Consider the following 18,762-nt stretch of genomic DNA (forward strand, 5'->3'; position numbering starts at 1 on the left):
CCTCTACAGAGGCTTCTGTCCTTCCTCTGCTCCCTTGTGCCAAGGTCCACTCCCCTTCTCTGGCAGGTACTAACCTAGTCCATCACGCCTTGCTTAGCTAACCCTCCTCTGTATAGCTTAGCATCTGGATCTGGCATCAGACAGGAGTAGGGCCAAAGCGGGACTACTGCCTCAACAGTAGTATGCTGCGCCACATTTGTGCACAAATTATACAAGCAGACGAAATAGAGTGAGAGGAGAAAGATGGCAACAGACTTCTTTTAGTTTTCTGTCTCTATGTTTGCATGTAAATGTTTCCTCACCTCATGTCTTTACTGCTTTGTATGCTGTTACTTGTTACTAAGTATGTTGCTGCTTTTTATGTTTGTATGACATAACAGTGTTTGACTCATATCACACTCACATGAATTGTACTAAAAAACAAAATACTATAAAAGCAAATTGACTGTACATCTGAAATGTTTAAAAAGAAATTAGCTTAAAAAAAAAAGAATTAGCTCATTATTTCTTGCCCTTTGTATATTTGTTTAGATTTTTTCCCTCTCTTTTTCATTATTTCAAAGGCCTGCCCCATATTCATTGTTTGTTCATTTATTTTGGACTAATCTGCTCACATCTATGAATCTAAAACAATAGGGCCCTGTTTATCGCAGTTTAAAATGGAGTCATACCTGCTCTTCACAAACACATCTCCACGGGAGTGCAGCCGAAAGGGCTTCACGCTCCCACAAGCTGCTCAATTCCATCTGTCAGGAGGCATCGACAAAACTAAGCTTCTATGTCGGGCCAAGCTACTTTCACTGTTGGTTACTGCTAAGGACAATTAAATACATGATATTTATGGCAATGTGTTTGGCATTACCAAATGTACAAAAGGCCTCCTGTTTGTTGATTTAGTTTAACGTTTTTGTTTCTTTTATTTATTACATTTTACCCACAGTCTTGGCCATCGTGCTTCACCTCATAGATGAATGCCCCGGTGTTTCTGTGTGTGAACCATTGCTTTTATGTAATGTGTTTGTGTTGAATGTAGCTTATATTGTGTGCCATAAATGTCATATATTGTTGCCAATATGTGTTTTCCTGTGTGTGTGTGTGTGTGTGTGTGTGTGTGTGTGTGTGTGTGTGTGTGTGTGTGTGCTGTATTTGTGTGTGAGAGAGAGAGAGAGAGAGAGAGAGAGAGAGAAAAAGACAGATTATGGTGTTGCGGTTTGGCTGGAACTAAAGGCAGGTTGTTGTGTTAAGACCTTAAACACCCTAAAGGACAGTACACGAGGATGGGGGGGCTGACTGGAACCACCCAGCACAAATATTCTGCTTTGCAACGTTGGAATGTTTTGCCTGCTGCTCTAAGTATGTAAATACAAACACCAAGCCTGGCTGTTACCAGAAATGTAATGGGGGAGTAAGAGCCTGATGATCCAGTACGGGCCTGCGGACCAGTAGCAGCAGACAGTCCTGCAGCTGTCATGATTCATCTGCACACTGGGAAAACCAGGCCGTGCACTCAGGTCTTGCTCCTCTCATCACCAATGCTGCCAGCACCAATCACACACACATACTGTACACTGAGACATTTGCTCCTAATGTGCTGACACATATGGTGCACACACGCAGATACACACGCTTTAAGTGCAATGCACAATTATGACACGGACACATATAGTACCTATTGAGTATACATCCTGCTCACCAGACAACTCGTAAATCAGCGGTGCAAATGAGAACGGCCTACATACTACCATGTGTGCACCTGTTTGCCTCTAGTGGGTTTGTGTGTCATGTCCGCTGCACATTTCAGAAAACAGTGTCTCGGAGGACATCATGGCCAACAACCAACTTGATCCCAATCACAGCAGATGAGCATCCAGCTCCATCACACTGACAGGCAGGTAGCAGACTCCTCCCTCCAACCCCAGCAGCTTCCTCATTGGCTCAAACCGGGAGGGGTTATTTTAGATGGATGCTGTAGTAAGCACAGGCTTCCACAGAAGTGGAGCAGGCTGGTTGTGAGGATTGAGTCAGAGCTTGTATCTGCCCTCTGCCCATCTGCACATCCCCCTCAGTGGTGTCATCACAGACACGTCCTCCCCCTTCTCCATCTGATATTACCCCCTTCTTGTGGAGATACGTCAGTGCTGTACATCCTTGTCTCTGTCCACATTGGACTCGATAAGAGATCAAACCTCTGTGTTTAAATATGCATGTTTGGTGTAATACTTGTGTGCAGTGGTGACAGTCAGTGATGGACTGGGATCAAAAAACAGCACTGGCATTTGCAACACACCGGCCCTATTTTTGTCAGTAACCTAGCTTGGAAATTAGTGCCTTCTGACTGAATCTTTCTACGCACCTCGCCACAGTACAATCTTGAATATTTGTGGCTGCATGCATAAATTAACTTATCAAAATTAACCAAAGACAAATTATCAGTAGTGGCCCAGAGGGGTCCATAGGGGGGGGCAGCCTTTCTGGCATTTGCCCAAATTCCAGATGGCCAGTCCGTCACTGGTGACAGTAGTGAGCGCTATCACTAAACAAGCAGCTCCCCTCTGCTGGTCATATTAGATATACACAACAATGCTTCTAGTAAAGTGTCTCATTCACATACACAAACACAAAACCTTTTGACTGGTCAGCACAAGAATTCAGAAATAAATATTGACAAAGGTTTTTACCTTTATTAAGCGTTTTTAAAAGCTGTAGAAACACAAAGGGGAGTTTGAAATATAATAAATCACAGCAGACTCAGCTTCTGCAATGTTATTCTTAGTCACAGTGAGAGGCATAAAATATCTTAAACTGTCTATCACCTTAGCAGTGAATAGATTTTTCCCTATGTCAAGTGAGACAAAAATAGCAGGCCGTGGAGAAGAGGCAGCCACAGAAAATCTATTGGTGAAATGTAAGCAGTGAAAAGAAAGACAGAGACAAAGGAGCTTTTTAATTTTATCAGTATATGCCTCTATACATAAGCTGATGTGATCCATTCGGGGGAAAAGGGAGAGAGAAAGTTCTGCGAGAGGTAGTGTCTGTCTGTGGAAAATGGCGTCCATCTACAGTGTCCACCATTAATCAGCCAAGCAGAGCCAATTACTGGGCTGAGTACAGGGCAGCATGACCCACTGAACCCCACAGCCCAGATATCCATTCACAGCTTTAGGATAGAGCTGCGACCGCCTCAGCCAAAACCCAGAAGCAGACAGGGAAAATATAGCGGTGGGAGGGGGGGAGGTTTTAAATTAGGCTGGGCAGAGAGAAAGGCTTTTTACCGCTCAGTAACTGTTTACATTCCAGGCATGGATGAAAAGGCAAAGGGGGAAGGAAGGGGAGGCAGGTCTTGTGATAGGGAGGGAGGAGGCTTTGATGCCTCCATTTAAAAACTGTAGGAATTTACTCCCATTTTCCATTTAAATGGCCAGGCGATTCACATCATATGGACAAACAGTGCATGCAGAAACACACACATGCATAGTGCTCCTATAAGATAATAAAAAAGATGCTGGCCTCACGTGTCCAAATATTCCACAGTAGTCTACACATTATTTTCTTGTGAGGAATTCTAGCTTCCAGCGTGCAGCCAGGTCACAGAAGATGGGAGCGTTCAATCAAAGGCCTGAAAGTCAGTTCATGAGCTCCTCAGTTTGTTTACACTCAAATTAGCAAGGAGCTTCTGGGAATCTGCCTATTCTCCAGAGGGCCAGAACTGACAGACAGGAATGCTGGTGTGCTGTATTGAAGAGGGGACTGGAACCAAAGCAGCATCAGAGCAGAGACGAGGGGACAGCATGGTGTGAAAGGGGATCAAACTTGGATAACCTCCAGTTCGACACATCCGCTGAGTCCTAATGCACTTGATGTAATGCAGTCCTGGTTATTCCAGATGTGAGTAAAGGGTGATTTTGGCCTCCTTGCGTTGAATTGAACAAAGATGATTTGCGTGGGAGCGTTAGGGTTAAGTGTTAAGTCTTGCCGTGCTGGTGATGATGGGGAGAGAGCGTTTGTGACAGCCCAAAGAGGAGCTGCTTCTCATCACAGCACACAAGGATGAGATACCAGGCCCCGAACATAGAAGCTTCTAAAATTGTAGCCCCTCTTTTGAAGGGCCAGACAGGAAGAAGGGTCGAGGAGTAAGACCAATGTGCCATAGCCACCATGTTCACAGTCAACATCTCATCTTCCATGTCGCTGGTGAGGAGCCTGCCTGAACGCACTGTTAGGAAATGTTCTTTCAGAAGCAAGCACCATTTCCGGATCCTAAGGTAACCATGGAGATCTGTGCCTCGTCGAGATGGGATGAAAAGCTCAAGATGGGAAGCAATGTTATTTTAAGCTTGACTTGTTTGAAGGCAAGTCCGTTGTTTTAGCATATTTAAAGGCATTTGCCACTTGTCAATTTTTTTATTTTAGCTTTTCATCTCTGGTAGAGAAAGATCTAAACGGCTTTAGAAAAAAGAAAGAATGTGTTAAGCTTTGTCAGTACAATCAGATTGAATCTGTCCCTGATTCTGCCTTGTAGAAACACTACTTGTAAGGAATCCTGCAGACCCAGACTCACTATGTTGCTATTGACCTTATTCAGTGGTCTAACAAAATATCATCTGCATCTGCAGTTAATTTAAAATGAATACACTTTAACAGTCTGGGTAAACTTCCAGAAGTCTTTCTGTTGTAACAGTTTAACTATTCAGGACTTTCCGATGCTATTAATTTCTGTTAGTGGAGTAATCAACGCTTTTTCCATCAGTCATGGGTATGATTCTGAAAGTCTGGAATGCTGCCTTTGCTGCCATTGATGGGAAAATGGTCTTAACAGCAAGTTAGAGCGCAGCCATTAGGGATTGAGTAAGAATTGTTCCTGTAGACCGCAGGCTGAGTACTGCGAGAGAAGACCACAAATGGGAACCATGCAGTGTTTTCTGTTAAGAGCGGAAACTGTGTGTGTCTCTGTGTGCGTATGCCTACGTATGTTTGTGCATGTTTGATTATGTGTGCATTTGTATATAAAGTATGTGTGCAAGTGTTACTGTGTGTGTGTATGTAACTGTATGTGTGTGTGTGTGTGTCTGTGTGTGTGTGTGAGAGGCCAACGCTGGGCTTCCTAGGATGTGTGTGTGTGTGTGTGTGTGTGTGTGTGTGTACGTATGTTTGTATGTGTGTGTGTGTGTGTGTGTGCGTGTGTGTGTGTACGTACGTATGTAATTGTGTGTGTGTGTGTGTGTGTGTGTGTGTGTGTGTGTGTGTGTATGTGCACTCGTGTGAAGTGTGTTCTCAGAGGGCTTTTGCTGGACCATAGCAGCAGTTTGGCCTCTCTAGCATCTTAAAACCGAGGCAGTCTGAATAGCCTGCTGGAGGATGAGTCATAGTGGCTAACGCTAAAGCAGAGTGGGTCTGTCGAGCAGTGGGTGGCTCATTGTGTCTGCGTACATAATATGAGTGGGTGTTTAAATGTGTACACATGTGTACATTTCCATGAGATTGCCATGCAAAGCAGGAAGTTCTATAGTCAGCAGATAATATGCATTTGGATCTAGTTGTTTGCTGCTTGTTTTATTGCCTTCATTGTATCTAAGCAATACACTATTTGCAGTGTTATCAGTGTAATCCACATTATCTTTTTAAGCAATGTGATTAGTACATGATTACTACATGTTTAATCATTGTGTTGTCCTGGTGAGTGGTCCTGTAGATAAATCATTTAAATGTTCTATTTAAAGCAATCACTTTCAAATATATACAGAGTGTATCTACAAAAAGATCTGCAGGCCTACAGCTTGCAGCACTTAATATTGTGGGATCATACACACTAGAAGATGGCTGTTGTTTGAAACAGCTTCTGTGTACCCCTCTGTTTATGCTGTTTCTATTTCAGTTTTGGTCCTGTATCTCTCTCTGCCCTTCACCCTGACGCTGTCACTGTGTTTGGCAGGGAGCCAAGGAAGGTGTTGCTGCACAAGGGCTCCACAGGCCTGGGCTTCAACATTGTTGGCGGTGAGGATGGAGAAGGCATCTTCGTCTCCTTCATCCTGGCAGGAGGGCCGGCTGACCTGAGCGGTGAGCTGAGGAGGGGAGACCGGATTCTCTCGGTCAGTATCTCAACCTCAAGCTTTCTGTTTGGCCACATCAACAACTGTAACAAGTTTGAGGCAGTTCAGGCAACTCCCATTGTCAGAATAATGATGATAGAATTAAAGGTGGTCTAGTGTTTAGAAAGCCAGCAAACATCTGCCCTGCTGAAATGTCCTTGAGCAAGACATTCAATTCATAACAACTCTGAGGGAGCTTAGCTGTGCTCTGCCAGACAAGAGAATTTTGTGAATCAATAAGGTATCCAATTAATAACATATTGAAATCCCTTGACGTTCACTCTTAACCTTTTTCAGAACCCAGTTTTGCTCTAAATATATGCATGTTTTATTTCACTGCTGCTTGCTTCCACCTAAATTTGTTTCATTTGGTCCACACCTTTAGTATCTAATCTGGGTTTTCTTGCTGAAATATTTGTTGTGTGCCTGATTTGTTGCAGGTGAATGGAGTGAACCTAAGGAATGCCACACATGAGCAGGCGGCTGCAGCGCTGAAGAGAGCTGGACAGACTGTCACCATCATAGCTCAGTACAGGCCTGAAGGTGAGGCCATACTGTCTCATATCACATATGAACACTTTATATTATATAAATATATAATGCGCCAAAATGGGTCTTGAACTCTCAGTTTTGATGGGCTGTATTGAAAAGAGTTACCATCAAACAACCAGTATAAGCCTGTTACTTTTTGTTATTGTTTTGCTATTCGGCCCTAGTGATCTCCACCTATCACCGTCTGTGCAATGTTGCCTCCAAGTTCCAACATGTACTTATATGCTCAAATAATACTTTTTATTTTGTGGTTATTGTATTAAACACAATTTTATTAGAATGTGAGCACAATATAAACTAAAATTAATAAAGTTCCTTAAAACTTGTTCCTTGAACTAGCAAATGACTGCTACTCATGGATGTTTTATATTACTGTCATTCTGTTTCTATGGGAAAGGCACTGTCAAATTGCATTGTGAGAAATGTAGGATCCAATGTTTTTGACGCTTACACTAGGCAATAAGTCAGGATATCTTGGCTTCTGCTGCTTTGATTTAATCCATTTACCCTGTTTTTTTTTTTTTAAAGCCACCAAATTTTAAGAATGTGCAGCACTATATCACAAAACTACCTGTGGGATATACGACGTAGACTACACCACTGGTACTCTACGTGATACGCAGGTATACGCAGTATACCCACTAAGAAAGCTCCAGGATTTCCACATACCCACTTAAAAATGCCCAATGACATGCAACCACATACTTTCCATTATATTTTAGATATATTTTGAATTGTCAGCAGTTTTTTTCTTCTTCACATAGGCTATATAAAGGTATTTCCACCGTAAATTGGTGCATTAAAGTGTATCAGAATACAGGAAATTAAGTCATTGATACTCAATATGTCACTGGGTGAGGACCCCCACTATGATATACCCCCCCAAAGAAAAAGGCAGATTCTGGCCAATATATATATATATATACAGTACAGTACACCCACTACAATACATTAAACTATACCAGTGAGGAATACCGCTTTAACGTTGCTATGAAACATCAGATCCACCTGGTTTTGGGATGGAGGCATGCGCGAGTAGCTCTGGCTGCAAATGAGGGCAGCGCTCCTGCTGTAGGAGGAAGTATTCAGGTTCAGGGGCGGCACTAGTGTTAGCAGACTGAAGTGTTGAGCCAACTGCAAGGCGGGCAAACGAGCCGCTGTTGTTCTTCCTGTTCTAACTCCGAGCCCGCTGTTCGTGGACACAAACCCGGACAGCGATGGAAAGAGGACACTAAGCGGATATCGCGAGCTACGATACCAGAGGAAAGTTTAAAGAGAGTTTAAACTGACAGTGGAAAACGGAAAAAAAACTTCCAACTTTTATCTGTCTACCAGCCTGTGCGGATGGGGGATGGGCTTGACTACAACAGCAGCAGAGCAGAAGCCGCATGAACTCCCTAATGACTTGATGTAGAAACCGGCGAAATAGAAGCCACAGTTTCACTTGATTGAGGTGAGAAAAGGAACAAACATCGGAAATATTGATACGTTGAAACAGGAACAAATTGTGTGAGGTAACTTATTTTTACTGCTATTGTACCGATGTTGACGTTAGTTTGTTGCTCTTCCTAGCTGAAACCTGTAGTTTTACTCCTGTAACGTTAGTAACGTTACAGTAACCCTAAAACACTAACCCTAACCCACGTTATACAAAGTGAGTGTACGGTCCGCTTATGTCTGAGACACTAAAAGCAAGAGTTGTGGCAACACGGGCTTCAAAGTCTTTTAATAAACCTTGAAATTAAAACGTTACCGCGGGAGATATGTGATAGCCTCACCCCTACTGTACTTAAATACAACCACCTCTATGGGGAATTCCTGCCATTACCTGGAAGTTTTATGACTTGTTTTTTTCTCACTTGTGGCCAGTTGAAGTAGCTTTATGTTGTAATTTATATGCAGGAGAATGTATTACGGTGCTTTAAACAGTTGCTTTACTGTTCTTCTGTAACCTAAACCTTGTGGGGACACAGGTGTTTGTTTGTCAGCTTGATGGTAGTGGCTTTGAACAGTGACCTCACATGTGAGCTCACTTCTTCACATTTACATTAGGTCTGTATGTCACACAAGACTTTGGACTCTCTGACCACAAGTCCAATTTCATGCTGACTAAAGCATAATTTATGTGTTGGCTAGCATTCACAAAATGGCAACACTCTTTCTTTGTAATAGTAAATTGTAGATTGGCTGTGCATTACAGCTACTTTGGCAGCTGCATTTTTCTCAGTGTTTTTCGTAATTCTTTGCTTGTGTACTTGAGCATGCTGCAGTAATACTATAACAACAATGGGGAGGATATTGTGAGCATTAGATCAAGGCTGAGTTCTCAGGTTGGACTATGACAGGAATGTGAAGGGGCATACGTTGTAGCATGCTCACACTCCATATTCCTCTCTCTGTCTTTCAATAAAACACAAGCCTTTAATGTCCAACAACTCTCCTAGGTCATTGGAATGGAGGTGGGACAAGATCAGTCAATTGGCATGGGGCAAAGCTAAAAGACTAAGATCAAAACTGACAGAGTGGTGATATAGGTTTTCTTTCTGCTACAAAATACTGATTATAATGCTTCATTTTTGTCCATGTGAGTTCATGTTGTCTCACAGGCCAATCGGGCAGCATCTTCAATAATGATGTGGTTAGTTGAAGGAAACCTTTGTTTTCCATATCAAATCATGCTTTCAGCTCTGTGCCCCCTTTGTAACCCAGTGAAGGACACCTATCTGTTTTGTATACAATGCTTAACTACTCAAAACACACGAGCCGAGCGCTGGCAAATGATTGACTTCCTGCATCCCCACAGGTGACCTGCGATCTGTCGCCAGTAATTCTGCTGGCATACTAAAGTGGTATGCGACATGTCGTTCGTTTGAGTTTGGAGCAGGAGGAACCCCCAGTGAGATGTACAGTCAGTCAGTCAGAGGGAGGAAGTGGAGGGTGAATGCTGGTGTATGCAGGGCAAACTGCCTGGAGAGTATTCTCAGATGCTGGGGCCTGGGCGTCCACAGACCTCTGATGGAAGGCCAGCACTGAAAACTACAAGAAGCCCCAACAGAGCTCACAAGCTGCAGAAGGATAAGGAGGGCCCCCCCCCCCAACTCTCAGTGGCTAACTGGAGCATCACCAAGTCTTCTCGCATTCAGTCTTCTCGCATTCAGCTGAAAGGAATGGAAGTGAGGGGTGTACATCCACATGCTGCCTTGCCCCACTGTCAAGGAGTGTAATTACACAAAAATCTTTGCATGTAGGAAATGGGAGGAGGGCTGTGGAGGAAATGTTAAACTCAATGGCCCCTCAGCAAACTCACACCAATGCGCATGACAGAAGTTTGTAGAAATAGTGAAGCCAGGGTCTACATGTTCCTCCTGCAGTATATTATTGGTTAGGGTGTGTGTGTCTGCACTGGCTCGACTATCCCTGAGAACATAACACACTCTCACATTACAAGTACATGCCTGCTGTGTTGCATAACTGGATCAAAAGAGAAGCGACTGTCTCTCTCCCCCCCCCCCCAAAAAAAAAAAAAAAAAAAAAGCTGTACGACTAATGAGGACACGCAGTGGGAGTGAGAGATACAGAATAGACCCAGTTTCTATTAGCTGTCTTCTCTTCCTGTGGGTCACTCCTAAAAATATAGGCTAGCTCTTGTGTATTAAATGCTTTAAGGGAGTTAAGAGTTTAATCGTTAATAATTGTGGACTCCCGTTTCCCAGCATTTCATTGGTGTGCTTGTGAGTAGTGATGTACTGTTAATGAATAATTGATGTTGGGTTAATCACTGTAAAGAGTTAGATTAGTCAAAAATGTATTAATAGACATGGCAAATATGAACCATTCTTAACCAGGTAGCTATAATTATGTTCTTATAAAAGTCAGTAACATTTGCTGTGTCATCAGATAATTTAGCCTATGTCTACTTTATATAAGCATTTGCTGCTGTGGGTTTCTAGCCTGGCTCCGTCCTCCTACGTACTTCCACTCAATTTTCATTTTCCTTTTGTACTACGTCTGGGTTTGCGGTATATTCTTTGGTTTTCTCCGGTCAAATCTTTACCGGTCCAATCAACGAACCGAGGGAGTGGCTGAGAACGATGACATTGAGGTTCGGTAACATTCGGTGAGTTCCGTAATGGCGGCGGAGAAAGATGCGAGCGAAGCCGTTCGGTCCGTTGTGGCAAAGCTGCCGAATATCCAGAAGTGAAAGCCTGAGCAAGAACAATCTTTGCTGAGTTTTGTTGGTGGCCATGATGCTGTGGCCCTCCTCCCCACAGGGTTCAGGAAAAGTTAGTTGTGAAGGAGTTGGCTAAGGCAACGCTAGCGATGCTAAGCCGACGTCACGTCCAAACGTTAGCGATTGGTTATGGCAGATCCAGAATGGCTCTGGGCAGATCCAATAGTTTTAAACTTCAACAGAGTACCCGCCTTCAAGGAAGTTAACACTTGTCAATGGAGAGTGGCCAGACTCTCTGTACAAATGAAATGTACGAGAGTCTGGTAGAACCAGGCTAGTAGGTTTCAGCCTTAATCGTTGATACAAGAATAGGTTAAGATTTGAGTGCCCTGCATGTCCATCCAAAACACATTCTATCAAATATAAAAGGCAAGTTGTGCAGAATTTTGTTAATTAACGGCCCACATTTTCATTTTTCATTTCCATTTTATTTTTATAATTCACAGGTGTTATTTAATTTCCGAGGCAAATACCCAGTTTACTTGGGATATAGTAGAGGTAGCTATAGATAATAAACCTTGTCAACTTCATGAGGTAAAAACCTTTTGGGTTTTTTAAGCTTTTATTTTTAATTAGATGTCTGACAGTAATGAGATGACGGGAAATGAAGGGGGGAAGAGATGAGGGGAGGAATGACATGCAGCAAAGGTCCCAGGTCAGATGCGAACCGAGGGACAATGTGGTTCATGGGCAGCGCCTTAAGTTGAGCCACGACGGCCCCCTATTTTTAGTGACATCAATCACAATTCATTAACGTTGCCAGAATTAGTTAAGGATCTGAGGACTGAATGTTGCTGTTACAATAGCGACTTTGATTTTTACATTGCATGTCATTTAGCTGACGCTGCTTGTTATATTGATTTGTATTAGTTTCCTGATCTGATTTCCTCACAGTCCAGGCACACTTCTGAAAGATTTATTTCCAATACCGTTACTCCATGTGCTCAATATACTGTATAATGAGTAACCAGCAGTTGATACAGAACTTAGGTTTCAGTATAATGTATCGTTCTCCTGTGGCACTGTTGTGATACTCATTCTCCAGTATAACCGTAGTACTGAGAGTATCCTACCTTTTCTGTATAACGGGTGTAAATTTCCTTATCATCTGACTTTCAAAAGAATGGAAACTGAAAGCACTTTATTGTAAAAAAAATTAAGTGCTGCAAGTTGATCAGAGATTTATTATATTGTGTTGACGAAATTGCTCTATGCTGGTGTTGTCAACAAGGCGCGGCAGCAATTTATGGTTTAGCTTATGATTCCCAACCTAACTCCCAACAGATACCTAAAGCTGATGGTAGTTCAGTGCTCCTCTTGAATGTCCACAGTGTTTAGCTGAATCATTGGGACGTTAGGAATGTGAACAAGCAAAGCATTTAGCCCTTCCACCTGTGCTACTCATAGTACTATCTCACCGGCACAGCTCTCAGCCAGCCTTTCAGGTTGGTGTTATTGTGAAGCAGAGCATTGCCATTCTCTCGGTCTCCTGTGCCTGAGAACCAAGTGGACTAGTCTGAATGGCTGTCTGTTTGCAAATGTACCGTCCCTCTTCTATGAGTGCTAGGATGTTGCTCTTGGTTACAGGCAGTCAGGCGGTGTCTGGTTACCTCACCTTGCAGTGACACCCTGTTGTATTGTTAACCCTTTTAGCAGAGACCAGGGTGGAGAGCTGGCACCATGCCCGGGGCGGGATGTGTGTTTGCTTTGAATCCCCTTTAGGTTTCGGCAGGGGGTTAGAGTTCAGCGACCCAAAGCTTGTTTTTGCACCTGCCCAGAATTTTCCGGGAGCTTGGACTAACGTCTGCTAAATAATATTTGGAGGCGTTTTTTATTTATTTTTTTACGGCTCCTTGTAGGCTTGCTGGACAGACTCTGGACTTTGATCTCTTGTTGTTCACGTTACAGGAAGTGTTGCCAGCTATGGATGATTAAGCTGTACAGTAAGGTAGGAGTCGAGCCATGAAGGCAAAAGAGACATGTGGTCTCGCACTGGTTCTTTTATAGGCTAATTATGATCAAGACATAGATATGTTGTCATTGACGCTAAAGTGTACGTTATTGCATGCCATTAACAATGAAATTCTTGTTTATTGCATACAGCTAAATTCATTAGCGCAGCTGTGCAACCTAATTCTAACTGAGATTACTTTCTTTTCATCAGCAGTGTAAAGAATATTTTAACATTTAGATATAAGACAAAAATTGGTTGCTCACACTGTTGCTTTTTGTGTGTGGTCCCAACAGCTCCTTTGTGTGATCACATGAGCAACCTAGCCTACTTGTTTTTCTAGCTGCATCTGCCGGTCTGTTGATCTAGCCGTGTGCTGTGTGCTGCGGTGGCCTAGGCACAGAGCTCGCTGCGCACAGCGGGCTAATGAGAGCATTCTTAACGAGGAAGTCCAGGCGGATTCATATATCATCCCTGTGCTCCAGAGCAGCAACTGGATTTACACACCTATGACAAATGGTCATGCATTTGAAATTGTTGGAGGCCTTCCCTTTTTTTAACCACACTAAAGAGCCCATGTTGAACTTAATTAATCTGTGTAATTAATTACCTGACATGAGACATTACTGGATGTGTAAGGCAGATCTGTGATAAACCATCTGTTCCTGGGGTCATTAATCAGCCTAAGGATTCGCTGAACCTTTCTTCACTCCGGCTCACTGCAGTGCCAACTGAGACGCAGAGATCTCCAACAGTTTACCAGTGAAACAAGAGAGCAGGGTCCAACTCTCTTTTGGCCTCTTTATTCGACATGTTCGATACCACCTTAACCTTGGGTGCATCAACTATTAAGCCCAAGCTGGCATTATATATGCTCGAGGACCTATTTTTGACACTGCTTGTTTTGTTTGTTCCCTCCAATGCAGAGTATAGTCGCTTTGAGTCCAAGATCCACGACCTGAGGGAGCAGATGATGAACAGCAGCATGAGCTCAGGATCAGGCTCCCTGCGCACAAGTGAGAAACGCTCCCTCTATGTCAGGTAAAGATGGAGCACACACTGACACAAAGCCATGCTTGCGCTCACAACACGATATTCTAAGATCCGTAGTCAAAATAGTCACTCTTGCTTAATAAAACGACCTGCCTGTGGGGGAGTATAAAGCCTTAAAAGCACATAGTCAAAAAGCAGCCACACTGTCCAGTGTACAGCAGCATGACGTATATTGCATAGATCATAAGATAAAACACGATTCTTCACACTAAGCTATTTGTAGGGTGACATTTAATCTAAGGCATTGGGTTGATACAATTCTTCACCATCATAAAGGTGATGGACAGGCACCCCCTCTTGTTGTTGTTGTAATGCCACATATGACATTGACTCTACTTTGTGTAATGTAGATTTACAGTGGGGCTTGTTGAAGGGACCTGTGTTATGACACTTTGGGACGGTTGCCAAACTGGATGGAGGCTCATTTAGGAAATAACACAGGTGGCATCCTTCTGCTCACATATAAGCAGGACTCACAGGACTCACAGGGGTCAGGGTGAAAGGACTGTGTGATGTAACTCCATGGTTCAAGGGCTTCGCCATATTTCTACTGAAGCACTAATGCGCTTCTCTCAATCTAAGCCTAATATTTACATTACTAGATTTATTTAGCCCAAGTTCAACAGCAATGGACCGTACACTGATATATCAAGAGTATATAGGTGTCATCTCATCAGACGCCCGCTGTAGAGAGAGGAGTGTTAACCAGTCTGACTCATGCCTTTCTTATAGGCTGGCTCCTATGAAGCATGTAGAGCCTAGACTGCTCCTGTGCGGGTGATAAAGCCCACAGTTATGTTGGAAAAGCTGTCTAGCTAGCCAGGTGATGCAAGAGCCACCATGTCCTCCCAGCCCAGCCTAAGGAATGTGGAGGCGTCGGGCCTCTAACGTGTTCTCAGAAATAAAATTAAAACAGTCACATGTGCTCACATACTCTCCGAAACTCTCTAAGTGTGCCAAGGTGCTATAACGTGGTTAAATTTAGGAATTTGACTATCCCTCATCAACCTTTGTTAAAAGTGCCCATGTTTTCCTGTTAAGCACACAAGCAGTTAAGCTTAGACTGCATCATGAGAGTTTCAGTAGCACTGTTTACATATTGCCAGCTGCAGTTTCAGTTGGCAGGAATACTTCAGCCAAAATCTTTAACTGGGGGGGGGAATTTTGGCTACAACATATCTGTCCACTGGACCATGGTATATGACCTGTAGATATAGGCTTGTAGGTCAAACCTGTAAAGCAGGTGTTAATACCTTTCTAGAAATTACTGGGTTTACCTGTCTGACAAGATAGTGACGCATTCAGCAGAACAATAAACAGTGAACGTCTGTAGTGGAAAGTATGTAGCTATGTAACAGCAGTTAGAAATGTCAAGTGGAAGCACGTGAACAGCATGCTTTAAATTGCGTGTTGTCAGAAATAAGATGCGACATTGCTTTCCACCTTATGTTTGTATGGTTACACAGACACAAGAAGACTTTCACCAGGTGTTACATTGTCATCTTTATTTCCACATATTGTTAATAACAGTAAAGGCACAGCCCACATGCAAGCAATGTAAAATAATTGAATAAGCAACAAATAATGTAATACAGGAAATTCATAGCTGCCATTTTGTGCCACGTATGGAGTAATTTGATCGTGGTGCATGTGGAATCTCTACACACAAATTCAAGATAAAAGGAAGGAAAGAGTAACCCAAGCCTTTGTTTTTGCAGAGCTTTGTTTGATTATGATCGAACGAGGGACAGCTGCCTGCCCAGCCAAGGCCTGAGCTTCTCTTATGGGGATATCCTTCATGTCATAAACGCTTCTGATGACGAGTGGTGGCAGGCAAGGCTGGTCACGCCACATGGAGAAAGCGAGCAGATTGGGGTCATTCCGAGCAAGAAAAGGTACACTCGCACTTCATTCATAGTGTGCCAGACAAAGCTAATGTGACTACTACCATTCATGCCCAGCCTAAATGGATTTCCCTTTCGCTTTCTTTCCCCCCCCCTCAGAGTTGAGAAGAAAGAGCGGGCCAGGTTAAAAACAGTCAAGTTCCACGCCAGGACAGGCATGATTGAGTCCAACAGGGTAAGTGTAGAGGGCCAGCTGCTCCTTGCCCTGGTGCCAGAGAGGCTGCCTTCAGTGCTGCTGCTGGGCTCCCAGGGAGATGGCCTACTTCCCCCTGAGTGTGGGAAAGAGACCAGCACCTGCTCACTGAAGCGAGCACAAAAAGTGCTCATATTACTGTATAGATTACACAGAAGCTCCGTGGAGATGTGAGGGCCCTGTAACCTCCACAGCTCGTGCACTCAGTGATATCAACAAATGTGCACTTAGAAAATGTCTGCACGTTTGTCAGAGGCTGATCTGTCAGATGTAATTTGCAGATGGATAAATCAGCTGTAAATGTTGTCTGTATCATCTATAATGCAAGCAGATTCAATTGAATGAAAATGGTACATGTTTAAGTTGATAAACGGACTTCTGTTTACTTCACATTGATATGCCATTCATTTTCACCCAGCTTCTCATTTTCATTATCTGATGTGCATTGTTTGTTTGCATTTCATTTGTTTTTTTGCATGGGTGTTGAGTACCCTCATTGAAACCCATTCTGTTTTTGTTTTCACCCCCTCGTTGCCCCCCCCTCCTCACCCACACATCGACAAGCAGCCAGTCAAAGTAAAGCGCAAAAAAAGCTTCAACCTCTCACGCAAGTTCCCGTTTTACAAGAGCAAGGAGAATATTGTGCAGGAGTTGGTGGAGTCTGAACGTGAGTACCAGCTGTGTGATCGAGGGGGGGTGGTGTTGTTTTTGTCCTATCCCCTCCATGCTTCCGTTCTGTCTCTCAACTTTCATCTTTCCACTCACCTCCAGGGATGGTTTGTGTGATGGCACCACTCTCATCCCTTTCTCACTGTCCCAGAGAGATGCCCCACATGCAGAGCCGGCATCAGGCTGGAGATGTGGGGCTCTCTCTGGTGTGTCTGTGCATCTGTCTATGGGCTCCAGAGGAGTGTGTGCTGCCAGCTGTGCGTGTGTGTGTGTGCTTGGCTGCATTAACACACTGGCCTTCTTACACCGTGATGCTACTCCTTGTATAAGTCCTGATCAATTCTCCAGTCAGTCACTGACCCACAACAAGAAGAATCTCATTAACTGGACTGAAGCTTTAACACTTAACAGGTCAAAATCCCATTTTAATGGGATTGGACTTGTGTAATTGAAAGGCCGTGGCTTACTATGAACAAAGTGGGGCTCAGGCTTAATGAGTACAGCACAGCGCCATGTGTCAGTGGGCCTGGCGAGCACTACACAGCACTCCTCTCCCTCTCTGCCCCAACTCTCACTAACCTCTTCTTCTTCCTGTCTGCTCTCTTCTCTTGGTTTCTGCTCTCACCTGTCGGGACATCTAGGACTTCCCAGGGTTAAGCGATGACTTTTATGGATCAAAGAGTTTGAGTAAGTCTGTGGTTGTACTGTGTCAAGCAGCTGTCCCCTGAGCTCAGAAAAAAAATGCTTTGTCACTGCAGACCCAGCTGGGAATGCTAAACCGCACACATTTAGCGTGACACACACACACAGACCTATGTGCGGGCTCACACACACGCTAACTCAGATTCACAGTACACATAAAATGTGCATTCCCAAGGGATGGTGAGTGAGTGTTACACATTCTGAATGTCTCATGGGGTCTTTACAATAACTGTTTTGCAGAGTTTTGTCAGATAAGGTCACAGAGAGCTGGAATATATCTGTCACCAGAGCGGAGTGTTGTTATGCCTGGTTGGAAACACTTTTTCCCTCCAGTTCCCCTGAGTCAGCCAGCTCCTGCCTCCCTCCTGTGGACGGCATAATGCCTGTATGTTTTCTTTGTCTTTCCCTGATATGAGATCCGCCGCCACAGGCACAGATCTAGCAATAGGAAACATTGGCCAGGGAGTTGGGGGTCATTTGGGATATTGTCACAGGAAGCACTTAATTTCCTATTGCTTGCACCTAAAACCACTTCCCTAATATTGCGAGAGCATGGCTGCCACGCCAAACAAGACTTCTGCTTTGTTCTTTGTATCTTTTTTTAATGGCCTAGATGTTGAGAAACAACGTGCTTTTTTTCCCCCTAATGCTGTTGAGGCAGGTGAAAATAATTTTCACCCATACCATTATTTATTTATTTGAATTGAGTTGTTTTTTAAATGATCTGCAACTCCCTCTCTTGTGCTTTTGCAGAATGCCTGACATCCAACACAAGTGACAGTGAAAGCAGTTCGAGTGAGTCCCCTTAATTTCTCATGGTTTGTTTTACCATGCCCACATAGATGAATAACATGTTCTTAAATTTACCTGTGAAATGACATCTGTATAATATTCCCCTTTGCGTTTTATCAGCCAGGACTTTTATTGTGTTTCTTTAAATAAGACTGAAACTTTCTGATGATTTTGCTTTGTGCTATTACAGAGGGACAGGAGGACACGATTCTTTCCTATGAGCCAGTCATTCGACAGGAAAGTGAGTGAATCACTTCTCCACAATTGACAAAAAAACTTGGGATGCATGATATTGGATTTTGGCCGATATTCAATATGCTGATATTTTTAAACTCATTTTGGCTGGTGTGTGTGTGTGTGTGTGTGTGTGTATGTATGTATATATATATATATATACACACACACCTTTTTTTTATTTCACAGAACACCAAGTCTCTCTCCTGTACTACTTTTACCTACTTAATTTTATTTGTTGTAGATACAGACATTAAACAAGACCAACAACATTTGATTCTACCATAAATGTATCTTTTAGCAAATGTAGACAGACATTCACCCTTGGAAAAAAAAGTAAATAATTTCACTTGGCGGAGAATAAATTATATGCCAGTGCCACATTTTATTTATAA

The 18,762-nt window shown here is 43.3% G+C and overlaps 1 protein-coding gene across 5 annotated transcripts in view; it reads left to right on the forward strand.

Annotated features, from left to right (window-relative positions):
- dlg3 (discs, large homolog 3 (Drosophila)) overlaps positions 1 to 18,762 on the forward strand; it is an 86,761-nt gene that overhangs the window by 61,022 nt on the left and 6,977 nt on the right. Inside the window, exons 12-19 of one of the 5 annotated variants that reach the window (XM_078260394.1) lie at positions 5,930 to 6,086; positions 6,527 to 6,629; positions 13,747 to 13,861; positions 15,592 to 15,768; positions 15,877 to 15,952; positions 16,538 to 16,637; positions 18,095 to 18,136; positions 18,324 to 18,374. In XM_078260394.1, coding sequence (XP_078116520.1) covers positions 5,930 to 6,086; positions 6,527 to 6,629; positions 13,747 to 13,861; positions 15,592 to 15,768; positions 15,877 to 15,952; positions 16,538 to 16,637; positions 18,095 to 18,136; positions 18,324 to 18,374 — 821 coding nt within the window. Of the gene's footprint in view, positions 1 to 5,929; positions 6,087 to 6,526; positions 6,630 to 7,734; positions 8,153 to 9,835; positions 9,859 to 11,631; positions 12,818 to 13,746; positions 13,862 to 15,591; positions 15,769 to 15,876; positions 15,953 to 16,537; positions 16,638 to 18,094; positions 18,137 to 18,323; positions 18,375 to 18,762 lie in introns of those variants that run through there. The other 4 variants (XM_078260398.1, XM_078260396.1, XM_078260397.1 and 1 more) reach the window with 4 other exon arrangements.

This window comes from Sander vitreus, chromosome 10, assembly GCF_031162955.1.
Source record: "Sander vitreus isolate 19-12246 chromosome 10, sanVit1, whole genome shotgun sequence".
Taxonomy (NCBI): Eukaryota; Metazoa; Chordata; class Actinopteri; order Perciformes; family Percidae; genus Sander; species Sander vitreus.